Source organism: Chinchilla lanigera, unplaced genomic scaffold (genome assembly GCF_000276665.1).
Source record: "Chinchilla lanigera isolate Chin_1 unplaced genomic scaffold, ChiLan1.0 scaffold00060, whole genome shotgun sequence".
Classification (NCBI taxonomy): domain Eukaryota; kingdom Metazoa; phylum Chordata; class Mammalia; order Rodentia; family Chinchillidae; genus Chinchilla; species Chinchilla lanigera.
In genome coordinates this window covers 7,103,369-7,119,873 of record NW_004955461.1, presented here as the reverse complement: position 1 = coordinate 7,119,873, position 16,505 = coordinate 7,103,369, and the positions used below count along the sequence as shown (strand labels likewise).

Genomic DNA, 16,505 nt, shown 5'->3' with positions numbered 1-16,505 from the left:
CGCGCCCTAGCGCCTCCGCGCCAGGCTCAAGCGCCCTCGCCCGCTCTCTGCAGCCCCCGGCCCGCGCCCCTCGGGGTCCCCCGGCCGACCTGCGCGGGATGTGACCTCTGCCCCCCCCCCGCCTCCCCTGACCCCCAGGAGGCACGCCTGCTTTTGGGGGGGTGGGTAGGGAGGGGCGCGCGGATCATGGCATTGGAGTTCACGGGCTTGCAGCCGCTGCCTCCCTCTGGTCCACGCACCCCGAGCGCCCCTGCTTCCCGGAGCAGCAGCGGAGAAGGCGAAGCGGACGCCGGGGGCGAGGCAGATGGGGCTCAAGGCGCGCAGGGCGGCGGGGGCGGCTGGCGGCGGCGGCGACGGGGGCGGCGGAGGCGGCGGGGCTGCTAACCCAGCCGGAGGGGATGCGGCGGCGGCCGGCGACGAGGAGCGTAAAGTGGGGCTGCCGCCTGGGGACGTGGAGCAAGTCACCTTGGCGCTCGGGGCCGGAGCTGACAAAGACGGGACTCTGCTGCTGGAGGGTGGTGGCCGCGATGAGGGGCTGCGGAGGACCCCGCAGGGCATCGGACTCCTGGCCAAGACCCCTCTGAGCCGCCCGGTCAAGAGGAACAACGCCAAGTACCGGCGCGTCCAAACTTTGATCTACGACGCCCTGGAGAGACCGCGGGGCTGGGCGCTGCTGTACCACGCGCTGGTGTGAGTACCGGGCCGCTCGCCCGCGCGGGCGCCCCTCGGAGGCGGCGTTATTGGGGTTCGGGTGGGGGCTGGAACCCAGAAATTCTATAGAGCTTTGAAACACCCAGAGCTGCCCTCTCGCCCAGTGGGGGCCAACCTGCCCTCCGGGCGTCTTTTCCGCTTCTGCGTGTCTGTGAGCCGCACACCAGGTGTTGGACACCAGGGCTTAAAAGAACCAAGTGTGGTTTCCCAGATGATTTCGAGATTTGCATCTGTGTGCGTCGGTGCGCATTTATTGCCCCTTCTGGGATGTTGGTTTGAAAGCTTTAAAGAATTATGAGATTTTTCTTACTTAATACGGAGGTTGGACAGGACAAAACGGTCCTTACCTGAGTGTTCTTTCTGCTTAGGGTGAATACCTTTTCTTAGGGTTGTCGCTGAATTTAGAGGATACATGCTGGAATTGCGGATGGGAATACTGCGTGCACTGCCTACAGTGAGGGGTGTGTGTGTGTGTATGTGTGTGAGTGTAAGCATTCCTTTTCTAGGGCTCTGTGCTTGCAGAGAAAAGAACCTGGTATTACATGAACTGGGGGCTTGAACTGGCCAAAATGCACATCTCTGGGTTTCTTTTAGGCATAGGAGGGAGGAGAATTTCTAAGTCTAGACTGAAGGGTTGAGGCTTAACAGAGGGAGGCCGTGGGGGTTATTTTGGTGGAAACGTCTCTGTGATTGGGGTCCCGGTATCCCCTCAGCCTAGTCTGCTGCCCCTTCTGGCTTTGGCTGGCCCAGGCGCTGAGGATGTGGGAAGCCTGGTCTGGAGGTTCGCCCCAAGCCACTGTTTCCTACAAACAAGCTCCCTGTTAGTCTCCAGGTAAACACGCAGCCAGCAGGAAGATGCACTTCCCGCTACGCCAGACCTCAGAAATGGAAAATCCACCTGTATTAGAGGAGGGAGAGAGAATGGTAGCCCGGGTTTCTAGCAAGGACTGGAAATTCTGGCTGCCAGTACACACTCCTGGGCTGACAGGGTGCATCCAGCTGCCAACCGCCTCCCAGCTTTGCCTCAGCCATCCTAACAGTTGCTTTTTCAAAAGCTCTTTGGCTATCAGGATTCTGGCAGAAAATGGGCCCTGACTTTGACACTATCTCCTCTTGTTGACCAAACAGTGGATTCTCCTCTCTGACTTCCTCTTGTCAACCCATGATTGAGAAGGTCTAAGGATTCAGGGAACCTTAGACTTAGTTACACTAAACTGCCAGGCTTCCTGGGTTGGAAGCGCTTTTCCTGAGTTGGCCACCAGGTGGGGGCGTCCACACAGGCCCTCAGACTCAGCAACAGGTTTTTTTGAGAGAGGTTACCAAGGGTGGAGAAGCTGCCTCCGAGGCAACTGAGGGAGGAGAACGAGGAATGTGGATTTGGGCTGGTCAGGCCTTTGGTAGACGTCTGGTTGTGGGTGATGGAAGTGTCCGGCTGGAGAGAGGGCTTAGCAGTTGGGCTTTCTTTTGCTTTGGTGAAGTGGTAAAAACGAGTTTAAAAGTACATTCCACTCTGTCTCTAGCAGTGTTAAGCTGACGTGAACACTGGAATATGTGATGGGCAATGAAAGCCCAACAAACATGTGCAGATTCTCAGGTCCTTTTGCGTGTAAGCAGTGTTTATACTTATTGGTTGGCCCCCAAAGCTGAGGTCCACCTGGAGCTTGAGGACTTCCTCTTCTGCTACCTCTCCTAGTCAGCATTTAAAGCAACACTTTTCCCATTCTGAGAAAGGGACCAGTAAGACCTCTGTTGACAGAGCCTCAGTGTTATTTTCTGCTAGAATTATTCCATCGCCTGGAAGCAGGTTTCAGAACACTAAGGCCTGTAGCCTCCCAGAGCAGACGTACAAGACTTTGAGACTGTGAGGAGAAAGAGTCAGATAACTACCCTGGCACATAAACTTATTTTGGTTAACTCTCACAGGTTCTTATGAGGTAGTTATCTTCTCCATTTTATAGATAAGAGATAGTCGCTGGCCTACAATCATGTATGTAATGTTCCCAGAGCTCACACTGGAATACAGTGAGTCAGCTCTGTTGCTGAGCCCAGATCCCGATCCTGACCCTCTGCCAACAACTGGGGGCTTTGACTGTTTTTCTAGGCGTTGTTGGGTGCTCCTTTTCCCCATTAGTAGCACAGGGTCCCTTGTAACACTTCTGCCCTCCCTTCTTCGTGCATGGCAGGGAAAAGGGGCCTTTGAATCAAAGCCAGGGCCTGTCAGAACCTAAGGAGCCACAGTGTTAGGAAAATGTGAGCTGGGTGGGTCCTAGGATTGTGGATCCTGCTACACTGGGAGTTAGGCAGGAAAACTCAAATCGGTTTGGGTCTGAGATCCTAATGCTGAAGCCACTTGGTGAGCAGCTGGATCCTGGATCCTTTCTCCAGCTCAGGAGAAGGTCAAATCAGATGGACATAACTGAAACTTTCATTGATGATTCAGGATTTTCCAAGGCATTGAAATTCATACTTCAAAAGCATCCATTGTCCTGCTCAGGGGTGTGGCTAATGGCTGGAGGGGGCCAGCCCATGGGCTGACCATGGGCTCACAATCTAGTGCATACTTTTTCTTTCTTAAATGAATCAGGCCCATGAGATAAGATTTTTTCTCTTTCCTAAAGATAGAATACAGGAAATGTGGAGATCAGTCAAAATGTTTCTCTGCTCCTTTTGTCTCTCTCTAAGGCAAATCACTTACTTTCTCCTGTCTATACACTGTCACTTTTGCCCAGTTCTGCTGTCACCACCTCCAGGAAGCCTCTCCCTGACACTCCAGGCTAGGCTAGACGCGCCCCAGCTTTGCAACTGCCTGGCCGTAGAAATTTGCAATTGGACTGTTGTGTTCACTTGTCTGCCCCATTGAGCTGAGCTTTTTGAGAGCAGGGCCTGTGGTGTTCTTAGCTTTCTCAGTCACCATCAGGCTGTGGAGCCCACGGTAGGTACTAAGTAAGCATTTGCTGCATGAACACATGAAAGAATTCTCTTAAGATCCTGATTAATCAAGACTTTGCTGCTACAGCTCCGCTGTTATCACAACAATAGTAAGTAGCTAAAGTGAGCATTACAAGACTTTAATGAGGAGAACAGTCCTTGGGAGTGTTGTGGTGGGCTGTGGGGAAAGGAATCACATAGGAGCCACCAGAATGATGAACTCTGGTGAGGCAGATTACAGCTCTGCTTTTTCATCCTTTGGCTGAAAGAGGTGCTGATGTCATGGAAAACGTGCTGGGCGTGGAGTTCACATCTAGACTTTACCAAAGTCTCTGTGATTTGCAGGAGCTGAGTTGGGACCTAGAAGTTGGCAGTGACAGTACTGCCCTGTCAAGGAGTGGTCTCTAGGCTTAAAGCAAACCTTGCATGTGAGTGCAATGAGGCAAGCATCAGACACCCAGTAAGCATTAGTTGATTCTGAATTGGGGTCTCCTTAAAAATCGCTTACACTGGCTCTGTGACTGTCCTGAGGCTGTCTGGGACTCTCCCTTCCTAGCTTGTTAGTGGGGAGATACTGGCCTCCTCTTGGCATTGTTGCTGGTTTGGCACAGTACATTTTGCTGCCCTAGCCATCCCTCCGGCAGCCATATGGGTTGACAAACCAAGGGTAAATGATTGCAAGAAATGCCCACTGACTGCTTTCTGAGGTACGCTGGCTCTGGGACATCTGGCAACTCTGGGTGATGAGGTACATTGACCCAGCAGCTATGGTAACTAAAGAGCCTGGCTTTTTAGTTTAACATGGGGGTTTTAGGCAGGGTACCTATGGGAGTGAAAATGCCTAGACATGTCGTCATGGGCGCACAGTAAATGTCTTCTCTCTTTTGCTTCTCTTCTTGATCATATTTAACCTGCCACTTTCTTGCATCCCTCCTGCAATTCATGCCCTCTCCCATTTGTCATAAACTCCTTTTATTTTTCTCTTAATTTTCCAGAACTTTCGCTTCCCCCGGCTCTCTTCTTCATGACATAGTAAAGCCACTCACGAAGAATGAATGAATGAGCCAAGTGAGGGGAGGGGTTGACATCGGTAGCATCAGGGTATCAGATAGTGAGGCCTCATGCTGGGACTGTGACCACATGTGCATGGGGTTTCACTGTCTTGGAAATGGACTCAGCAAGTGGCCACTGGTGCTGGCTGTGAGCTTAAGCAAAGCTTCCTTTACAAGTGAATCTGAGGTTCTAGGAAGTGAGGTTATTTTCTCAGGAGCTCCTAAAGTGGCAGAGCTGGGCTTACACAGGAGTCCTCAGCCACTCACGGTACTCCCTTCACCTTGTTGTGGTTGTACAAAATAGAAGGTAGCAGAGAAGGACTGAAATGCCCTCTCTCAGGTCAGGAATTCTAGTTGCATTGCTGACAAGTTCCCTGGGAAAACCACTGTTTGCTGGTCAACAGACTGTATTTGGAGTAGCAAAACAAAACTTTGATATGTATGAGAATCATCTTGGCAGAAAGGTACCATAAGAGAGAAATCTGGCAGATTCCACCTGAAGTAAAGCTACCAAACTTGTGTATAATGAGACAAATTAACCCTACCCTTAGCTTACTGTAATTCAGTGCATATGTGCAACATACCTGCCATAGTGTCCTGCATGACCTGAATCTAAGCATGAAGAAATAATAGATACATTCAAACCTTTAACACATCTTACTGGATATCTAGTATGATCTATTTCAAAGGGTCTATGTCAGGAACCAGTCAAGAAACAAACTGACAAAAAATGAGGACTCTATAGTTTAAAGGAGGCTAAAGAGATGTGACATTCAAATGCAATGCTTGATCTTCACTGGCTCCTGGGTTGAAAAAATAGTTAACAATGAAGGATATGATTACAGGGATATTTAAGAAATTTGAATATGGGCTTCAACTTAGATAACATTATTGTATAAAAATTTAATTTCTTGCATGTGATAACTGCATTACAGTTATGTAGGTGGATGTTCTTTTTTTATTCTCCCTTTGCTCCATTTTTTGGAGCGATGCATGGTGCAGTAGTTAGTGGTGAGGAGTCATGACATGATATCTGCATCTTTTAAGTGGTTGGAAAATGGGATATATGTATATATATCCCATTTTCCATTGTGTGTATATATGTGTGTATTTCCCATTGTGTGTATATATGTAAAATGCACATACCCAGAGGAGAGAGAAAAAAAAAAAAGATGACAAAAATATTAACAATCTTGAGTCCAGATAAAGAGAATATTTGTATGCATTATATTACTCTTTTACTTTAAAAATAAAAAGATAAAAGGTTAAAAAACTTTAAAAACAAGAAGAAAACTAAACACAAACCCATGAAGCACAGTCAAAAATACTGATGACAGGCATTGTCAGGTGATTCCAACATGAAGCTGGCCTGAGAGTGCTTGGAGAGGTTCCTTAGCTCCATGGGTCCTGTATACAGACCATGTCACGAGGTCCCCCTCAGCCACGGTTTTATCCACACAATAACAAATGTGTGGCAAAAGATGTGCAGCATGGTGTGCTCAGCTTGCTCCTTTTCAGGCTGTACATGCTGAGTCCTCACAGAATATCCTGCCTTGTGCCTTTCTGCAGAGGGAGATGAGCCTTAGCTCTTTTTCTCTGGAGAGAAAAAGACTTGGAAAAACCAAACGGAACAACCATTACTCCAGCAAATGTAATGCTGGAATGCAAATGAGGAACCCAGAAAAGCAGGAAATTGCTATCATCCCTTTCTAAAATGTGCCCAGGGGCCTAAGTGTTGAAGATTTGTTACTCAGAGCGGTGCTTTCAGGAGGCTATGAGATCATTAAGAGGTGAAGCCTATCAAAAGGTCTTTGGGTCCTTTGGGGTGAGCCCTTGAATGGTGGAACTCTAGCCTCCACTTCCTCTTTTGCTTCTGCTTTGCTGCACCACACACTTCCACCATGAGGTGCTTGTCTTGCCACAGGCCCAAAGCAAAGGGGCCCCTTGACTGTGGACTGGAACCCCCAAAACTGTGACCCAAAGTAAATCTTACGTCTTTGTAAGTTGGTTATATTAGGTATTTTTACTTGTGGCATGAAGTGGACTAATATAGTAGGCACTGTTAACCTTCCGTTGTGGTGACTTCTACAAGGGAGCTTCAAGCAGCAAGGGATGCAGTGCAGGCTTGGATTGGGTGTCCAGTTGATGACTTGTCTCCTGCTTGGAGAACGAAGTGTGCAAATCAGTTCAATTCAATGCTAATTTGTGCTAATTTATTCTTGCACTATTTGGAAGACCTCACCCCCATTTTCAGTTAGTTTATGAAACTGAGGATGGAATCTAGGGCCTTCTACCATTGAGCTACACCTCTGACTCCTTGTTAAAAATTCCACCAACATTTCAAAGTTTCATAAATCAACTGTGATCCTATGGTGTTTTCCTGAGGGTCAGCATCCTACTCCCTTTTTCTTTTTGTCTCCGTCTGGAGGTTTTGCACAATGCAAACAAGACCTATTCAGTCTTTTCACTACTGGAATACTGTCAGGGGAGGCAAGGGAAAGTCTTGCTTCAAAGTCAGTCTTCAAATGGGGGATGAGTGTGAATACTTTTTACTGCTGTGCTCTGTGATTCTGGTTTTAGTGATCCCAGGCAGCCCTGGGCTTGTTGGCAGTGCATCTAGTGAGTTTTCAGGACTGCTACACTTATTGTGTGATTTGGATGCGTCACTTAATTCCTCAGTCTACAAAATGGATGTCACAGTGCCTTCTGCATGGGGTAGGTGTAGGAGTCCATGAGAGGGAGTTCTTAAAATGACTGAGAGGAGAGCATTCAGAGACAACATTTTCCTACAGATCTTGAAGGCTCGGGGATGCACCATAGTTGGGACCATATCTCTCTGTTAGATTTAAGCATTTGCTGTTGTAATGATTTGCCATATTTCTGCCTGTGTATCTCTGTGTGTATTTTTTATTGGGAGTGTATTACCATGTAGTTTAGTATTATGTCTGCAGGGCCTTGAGCTTCCCTAAGGTGATTGCCTTTTAGAAAAATGAAGAGAATAAATAATTTGGAAATAATAAGATGGAAGTCTGTACATCATTTTTGGGCCAGATCTGGTTTTGTAGATGCCATGTAGCTTAATTGTCAGTGTTTCTAAAACAAATTACTGCAGACTAGGTAACTTATAGAGAAGAGAAACTTATTTCTCACACTTCTGCAAGCCAGGAAGGTGAAGTTGCTTGCAGGTTTCTTGTCTGGTAATCTGGTCTCCGCTTTCTGGATGGCACCTTGCATGCTAAGTCTGCCCGAGGGGAGGAATGCTGTGTGCTTTTGTGACAGAAGGTGGAGGGCAAAAGGGCAGAGGATGTAAAGCTTCTTTTATAGGGACCATCATCCCAGTCACACAGGAACAAGGCCTCATGGCACAACCACCTCTTACTGACCTAGCCTATTAATGCAATTGCATTGGCCATTAAGTTTCAGCACCTGAATTTTGGAAGAAACCATTCAAACCACAGCATGGAAGGATGCAAATCAGGTTCCATCTCCTGTGGCCCTGTTAGATGGGAATTTTCATTCTGCCACAGAAGCAATAGAGGAGTTTGAAATGTTTTCTTCAAAGAATGAATCAAGGTATAAGTCAGTAACAAAATTTCTTCTTTCATGCAATTTAAAAGGAAAGAGCAAGTCCTTCTGCAGTGGGTTCATGGAGCATTCCTTATGTAGGCTTTGGTTTGCTTCTTCCTACTGAATGCCCCTGTGCTTGTTTCCTTCCCCTTTTCCTCCCTTTTGGCTACTCCTTTTTCAAAAACTCTGCAAGAGTGTAATAGCATAATAAAATAACTAACCAACATTTTAATGATAAATAACATCTTTACTTTGTTCTGTAGTTTATGATATCACATCTTGAGCAACACCACCATCTGTTCAATGTCAGGGTAACCTGCTTTCTTTATTTCAGTAACCACAGCAGTTACCAGAGGTGCCTTCGCACAAATCACCAAATCTGGCTTTCTAAAGCTAGCCTTGTACTGGACAGAACATAGCACTTCTTTGCCCTTGACACCCTGGGCTCTTGGTCAACTTGTCACAGGAGTTTAAATTCATTTATACCTTTATGATGTCTTCTTGGGGGCCTGGGGTAAAATCTTGTCCAACAAGACTTGAAGATACTAGGCTATGTGCTCATCTGTCCTGAATGGGAATGGAAAAGCACCTAGTGCTGGCAAACTGTCCATCTCCCTGCTCTTGCCCTTTCCTCAAGTCTCAGCTTCTACTTTGTCTCACACTGATGCTTTTCCTCCTAGTGATGCCAGTCCAAAAAAAGCATGAAATCAACAGAGGCTCCCGCTAATCAGCACACAGTCACTTAGCAGGAGTTTATGGGATCTATGGGTCCAGTATGGAGAGGGGCACTTGGTAGATTACAAAAGGCAGGAGCTTTTCCTAGATGGGCGGCACTGCTGAAAAGAGGAAGCTGAGGCCCAGAGAGCCAGGAACTTGCCTAAGTTCCCACTGCTGACAAGAACGAGATATAGAGGGATCTTCTTGCAAGGCCAGCCTGCCAGCAGCTGTGTGTCAGTGAAGTGCCATACCCAAGCTTATTTCCTCTGGGTTTGCAGTTGTTTGTGTCAGAATAAAATCCTATCCCAAGTGTGGTTTCCCTTGAGGAGATTTTTTCCTTTATCTCAGAAAGGCTGTGTGTTCAGGTTTTTTTCTTAAGAACAAGATGGGTTATTGCTCAGGGCCACACTTTCTTCTGGATTCCCACAGATAGTTTACGAGCAAGCAGAAGACAGAGGAAGGAGGTGTAGGCTGGCCAATTGGATGTCCCTGCCCAGGCTTCTGGGGCCTCCTGCCAAGGAGAGTCTTCCTTCCTGTTGAACTCCAAGGGCTAAGATCCTCTCTTCTCAGTTTCCCCAATCCTGCCCTGCACCAAGAGCCCTATTAGCCAGCTTCCAACCTCCACTGAGTTCAGCTGAACTGGGCGTCCAAGACCATCATGTGAGTGACAACTCAGGTTATTTATAGTGCCCTGTGGGCGGCCCCTCTTTTGTTCTATTCATGGACACCTGACTTATTGTCATTAGTAGTAGTCCTGGGCATTTAGTGGTGATTTCTTCGTGCCTTTGCATAGGCATTCTGAATTTCTCCTAAGGTATAGTGGGGACCCCAGGGAACATTGGCTCAGACACAGGAAACCCCAGATCTCCCCTAGAGGCTTCTGATAACTTGCCTTGTAGTCTCTCTATAAATCATTTTGCTTCTCATGCCTTCAGTTTCCTCATCTGAAAGATGGCCTTGATATCCTCTGCCTTTCAGGTTGCTCAAAGGACTAAAGGAAGAGGTAGTTGTGCCCAGTAGTAATGCTGCCACTTGCTGATCTGAATCTTGGTTTGTGTGTCCCCTAAAAACGTGAAGGCAAAGCATAGTGCAAGTGGTTTGTTTAACACAGGGTTGAATCATCTTGTCTCACTGCCTTCCTTTTGAGGAGTCTTTTTAGGTGTTTCTTCCTAATCACCCCAACCATGAACTTTTAATGCCATGAACTGTGTTTCTGGGCTTGATATGTAAGAAGAGTAAGATTTTTTTCACCCTATGCTGCAAGAAGAAAAAATCTCTTCCCCCTCCTAGATAATAACATCTTATTGATTGTTATCACTTTTGTGGTGCTGAGGATTGAACTCATGGCTTCATACATGCTGGGCAAGTTGTTTATTACTGAGCTATATCACCAGCCTTCTTACTGAGAATGTACAATTTAGGAAGCGATGCTAAGAAATATTCGAGAAGTAACATCGAAGGATGTGAGGAAAATAAGGCAGGAAAGAAAAAGTAGGCTGAACATTCGCAATATCAAACAGGGCACCAAGAGAGGCAACTGAGGCTCAGTCTTCCTGGTGACCCAGAGGTGTGGAATGGAACAGCCCAGCATGATCCTTGAGCTCTATGAAACCTTGTTACTGCCTGCCTTATCCCTTGAGGAGGGAAACAGTTTTCTTGTTGAGATAATGGTATTTCCACATATTACTAATTTTCACCAGATAAACCAGGAGGAACATTTTAAACAAGCACAGACAACTTCAATCTTGCTGACTGTAATTCTGAGGGTTCTGAAGTACTTTTAAAAAAATGAAACATCTAACTAATTTATAAGGTGAGATGTAATAGCATTTTTCAAAGCAGATTGAACTCGATATTTTGATTGCTCTTATACATCTTTTGTTGAGAAGATGGCAGGATCCTGCTTATGAACTGTGGTGCTATGACTTCTGCCCTTTGCCTAGTTCTGTTTTTTGGGGCTGTATTTAGCATTGTCCTTCACAGTTGTGGACTGCTAAAGAGAATGTTGAGATTTCCTTTTTAATTCTTCTTTGGTATCCTAACTTAGGAAAAATCTTATTTTTTGGCTTTGCCAGACATGCACTCAGATACCTGCTGACCAAAGAGAAGATGCTGATCAACCCTTAGGGCTGGTTTCAGGCCTCGTAGATACCAGACCTAGGGGTTGAGTGTTAGTTTCTGCACTTTAGAGTTTGTAGTGGTGTAGGTAAGTAATTACACTGTGATGTCACACTCACTCTGATATATGAATATGCTGAGCTTACTTGGGATTCAGGCTATGTTGCCCACAGTTTAGATGGATCAGACAAGACACTGATTTCATCATGTGCGTTGAGCTGACCCTCTCCTCTGTTCATTTTTTGACCAGCTTTGACTGTGTTATGTATTCAAAATCAGAGATCTGACTTGTTCTCACAGTGCAGGAAAGGGCCTGAAACTGACACAAGGAAAAGTGAAGTCTTCATTGAAAACTAGGTGAACCCTGGGTTGAGTTATCTAAAGAGGCTGAAGATTTTGTTCTTAGCTGTATGTCTCCTATGTGCAAGCATCTGTTCTTCCAAGTCCAGAGTCTGTTGCAACAAGTGTCTCTCCAGGTACTCCATGGTCTTCCTGTATAAATGAACACAGTGCCAGCCAATGGTGGGGGGTGCAGCAGCAATGAGAGGCACAGACATGGGTATGGATTAAATACTGACTTTGAGTCCTGACTGAGTTATCTTTTAGCTGAGTAGCCTTGAATAAACCATTTAACCAGCCTACATTTGTCTCTTTGTCTGAAGTATAGAGATGCCTGTCCACATGGTAAGGATGTGGTGAAGTGGAGCCAATGCGGCAGAGCTTAATTTGGGGTTGGGTAGGAAAGATGACCTTTATTTCCCTGATCTTCCTCAGTTCTCCCAAGATAAGAATGATTTCAGTTAGTAAAGATAATCTTGAAGTCAACATCATGATTCCAGTCCTAAGAATGAAGTTCTGCTCAAATTTACCGTTGTGGTAAAAGGAAGGAATTTACTTTAAGAAGAAAAGAGAATTGTGTCTTAGTTACTTTTCTTGTTGCTGAGGTAAAATATCCAACACCTGAAGTTAAAGGAGGAAAGATTTTTTCTGGTCACAGTTTGTAGAAGTTTCAGCCCATAATCAGCTGGCTCCAAGGTAGGGTGGCACATGGTGGAAGACAGCAAAAACAACAAGACTCAAATGTCTTTCTGTTGCTTATATTGTATCTAGTCTATACACCCTAGGTTGGGTATAGCACTCACACCCTTAATCCCAGCACTGTACCATGAATCAATCACAAATTGTAGATTTAGCTACCTCTGAAAAGCATACCTCCATGACTGCATAAAGCTTTGGGGATACATCAAGCCACCATCATAACATTCTGTCCCTGTCCCCACAAAGACTCTCAAACACTCCTTTATGCAAAAGGCATTTAGTCCATCTCCAAGAGTTTTGAAAGTCCTAACAGTTTCAGCATTCATGAAAAGTTTAAGTCCCAAGACTTCTTTGAGATCTAAGGCAAACTCTTAACTGTGAGCCCTCAGACAAATGAAAAGAAAGTTAAACATTTCCAGCATTCAATGACACAAGATAGATATTTCTATTCCAAAAGTTATATACAGGGGGAAACAAAGGAATGGGACCAAAGCAAGTCCAAAATTGAGCAAAGCAAACATTACATCCTGTAGCTTCATATCTAGCATCCAAAGCAGTCTGTGGCAACATGTGAACTACAAAGTGTGTGCTTGCATGGCTCTGCCCTTATGGTACTGTCTGTGGTTGTAGGTCCCATGGCTTTTGTCTTAGACCCACTCTGCTCCCTCCTTGCAGTTTTCTTCACATAATCCATGCTCCTGGCTTCTCCAAACTTCTGGGTCTCCACTTCACCTTTGATTTCACACTCACAGCTTCATACACTACCTCTCAGGAGCACACTGTCTGGCCTCTCAGGCCTACTTTTAAAATTTGGATGGAAGCTTTCATGATCCCACAACTCTTCCATTCTGCATGCTCCTAAAACCAGCACCACATGGATGATGCAAGGTCTGCTGCCAGCTGGAGCAGTAGCCAGACTTCCCTCTCTCTTGGCCCTATGGGCTGAGTGCCTGGATTGCTGAACACTTTGAGTCCAATTCCAAGAAACAAATTATCTAGTCCACCACTGTTCTGGAACATAGTGCTCGGGGGCTTTCTTCTCAAAACAAAGTGTTTCACTTTTACAATTTTAGGATAGAGGCCTGCTGCTTCTTGTGATGCCCTCAGGCCATCTTTTCTATTCTCCTGTTCCTTCTCAAAAATTAAGATCTCTTCTGCTCTATCTTTGCAGTCCACAGCTTTACTAGAGTTTCCTTTCTGGTCAACTCATCATTTTAAATCATTCTGCTGGGCTCTCTGCTCTTGATTTTCAACATAAATCTGGTTTAAAGCCTCCAACAATAGCCATGACACTGCCTCAACTTCAATTGCCTTGAAATTTATTTTTCCAGATTAATTAGTCCACCACCCTTAATCTCAGTCTCAGGCAAAGTCTGTAGATATGAGCAAAATGCAGACAAGCTTTTCGCCACACCATAACACACATTTTCTGGAGTGTGACAGCCAATACAGTCCTTCTTCCCAGCAGAAAACTCCTGAGCCTGGTCTTTGCCAGCAGGATTTCTATCAATCTTCTGGTCTTCTGAGTTCTGACCAAAATCTCCCATACAATACCGTCTAAGGCACTCCAGTGCTACTTTTTCAGCTGGCATCTCTAAGTCTTTCCAAACTCTTCCCACAAGCCATTCCCAAAAGCTCCTGAACCACTTGATCAGGTATAGTCATAACAACAACCTCACTTCTCTGGTATCTGATTCTGTTTCAGTTGTTTTTTTCATTGCTGAGACAAAATACCTGACACCTAAAGCTAAAGGGGAAAAAGTTTATTTAGCTCTCAGTTTGTAGAAGTTTCAGCCCATAATCAGCTGGCTCCAAGGTAGAGTGGTACATGGTAGCAGAAGACAGGAAAAGCATCAAGAGAGAGAGGAGACAAGCCTCTTTCTGTTTCTTATATTATATACAGGCTACCCATCCTAAGGCAGGTATAGCTAGCACTCACACCTTAATCCCAGCGCTGGACCATGAATTGATCACAAACTCCAGATTCACCCACCACTGAAAAGCCCACCCCCATGACTGTATGAGGCTTTGGGGTAATGCAGAGACACAAACCATAACAAAGTGCATAAAGGTAAGATACTATGCCTGACCCAAGTTTCCTACAGAACCAGAGATACTGATCAAAATGCTTACCCAGGCTCTCTAACCTCTAGAAGGCTAAGGATTAAGTTTATACAATCATGCTAGATGCCTTCACACACTCTTATTTTTCTACAGAGAAGGGGAAAATGTATTTCTGAGGTTTGGGCTGCATTTTGGGGAGTATCCAGCACATTTCTTTCCTGAATGAGTTTCTGCATTTTCATCTTATAGAAGGTGAATTCTATAGAATACTCTGCTTCCTTTTTTTGCTCTAGCTTTCAGGAATGTGGGTCAAATTTTGTTTCTACCTTCTAGAATTCACTGGGCACTTTCTTCTAGTCTTTCCTCTCATGTATTGGAATGCAGTTCTTACTCAGATATGTTTTGTTATTTGATTCTTTCTTTTCCATATTTGCCATTGTATTTTATGTATTTCTCCCATGTTGCTTCTAATCCTCGGTTGGAAGAGGCTACTCTTATATGAGCACAGAGCCTGGTGGCATATAATAGGAGCTCAGTAAATATTGTAAATGAATTTGCTGAGGAAGCCACACAAACTCATCTTTTTAATCTGCCAAATTAATCTGAGTTAATTTATAGTCATGAATATACTGTGAGCCAAGTTGTGTCTTCAAAAACCTAGCTATTTCATATAGTAAACATCTGATGAAATTTAAAGGTTATGTTTTGTGTTTTCCCTGAAGGCTAAAATATTGTATGAATATGTGTCTTGAACAAGGTGTGTAGTATGCTTGTGGCTGTTTGTAGAAAGAAAGAGAATATTCTTCAATTTTCAGATATTAACAATAGTATTAATAGTAGTGATAATTCCTTTTTTTTACTGGCTAGCTTAGTCCAGGATACTAAGGTACCCACTAAAAACCCCATGCCATTTGATACTGTGACAGCATTATCAGATCTTTGTATTTATTCCCCATTTCACCACTGGGAACACTGAGGTTCAGAACAGTTTTCTGTCTTGAGGTTCTATAGGGGCACATCTGGGAATTGAGGTGCTCAAGGGTCCTGAATTCTTATTTCACTACTCTCCCTTCCTGGCTGATGATTTCTTTTTGGTTAATTGTTTTATAATTGAAATATAATTTACACGTGAACAAAACTCATCACTTATAGTTTACTGGTCCTTAGAATACTTATAAGGCCATACAACCGCTAGTTGATTTTTACAGTTTACACTTGCTAAATGTTAGTCAAGACTAACAATGACTAAGATTGATATTAAAAATAACATTATTCTGTTTTTCTCATAAGCAAAAGAAGAGCTGTGAGATTTAATGGGTAAGAAACATTGTTAAAAGTGTTAAAAGAAGCCACTGACTGGGAGAAATACTTGCAAAATGCATACTGGATGTGGGATTGGATTGACATCAGTCAAAAACTCCTAAAATTCAACAATAAGGAAAACAATTATATTACAAATTAACAAAATATCTGGGCAGCTCACCAAAGATTCATAGATGGTGAATAAACATTTGAAATGATGCTTAATGCAATTTCTTTAGAGGATTGTAAATTAAAACAACAATGAGATATTAGAATTGGTGTGGCTAAAATCCAAAACAAATACAATAACAAATGTTGACAAGAATGTGGAACAACCTTAATTCGTTGCTGGTGGAAATGAAAAATGCTAAAGTCATCTTGGAAGATATATAATTTGTTACAAAACTAAGCATAGTGTTACAATAGTGTCTACCAATTATGCTCCTATACTTTTACCCAACTCATTTGAAATTCTATAGTTACATTAAAATCTTTATGCAAATGTTTATAGTAGTTTTGTTAATAGTCAGCAAAACAGTGCAACCAGATGTGCTTCAATAGGAGATTGGACAAACCTGTATGTTCACACAAGGAACTACTTATTATTCCATGATCAGATGAATTGAGCTATCTAGACATGAAAGGCATGAATGAACCTCAAATGCATATTGCTTAGTATCAAAAGTGAAACCAAGCAGGGAAAAAGTAAAACTATAGAGACCATGAAAGCTCAATTCTTGGCAGGGACCAGAGAGGAGAAGGGTTGAGTTGGTGAAGCACAGATGATGTTTTAGGATGGTGAAACACACCATCATTGTGTGATATTATAATGTTGGGTGCATGACTTAATGCATTTGTCTAAGTTCATAGTACTGTACAGCACCAAAAGTAATCTGATGTTAGTAAATTTAAAAAACCCAGGAGCTCAGTACCGGAGTACTTAAAGGAAATCTCACATTGTTGGATGGTTATCAGAGAGACAGAGAAACTGGGAGCCCTGGGAGGAAT

At 44.3% G+C, this 16,505-nt stretch overlaps 1 protein-coding gene across 1 annotated transcript in view; it reads left to right on the top strand.

Annotated features, from left to right (window-relative positions):
• The first annotated feature begins 14 nt into the window (after positions 1-14).
• Positions 15-16,505, top strand: part of Kcnq3 (potassium channel, voltage gated KQT-like subfamily Q, member 3) — a 325,983-nt gene continuing 309,492 nt past the window's right edge. The window contains exon 1 of the mRNA XM_005398013.2: positions 15-690. Coding sequence (XP_005398070.2) covers positions 305-690 — 386 coding nt within the window. The 5' untranslated portion in view covers positions 15-304. The remainder of the gene's footprint in view (positions 691-16,505) is intronic.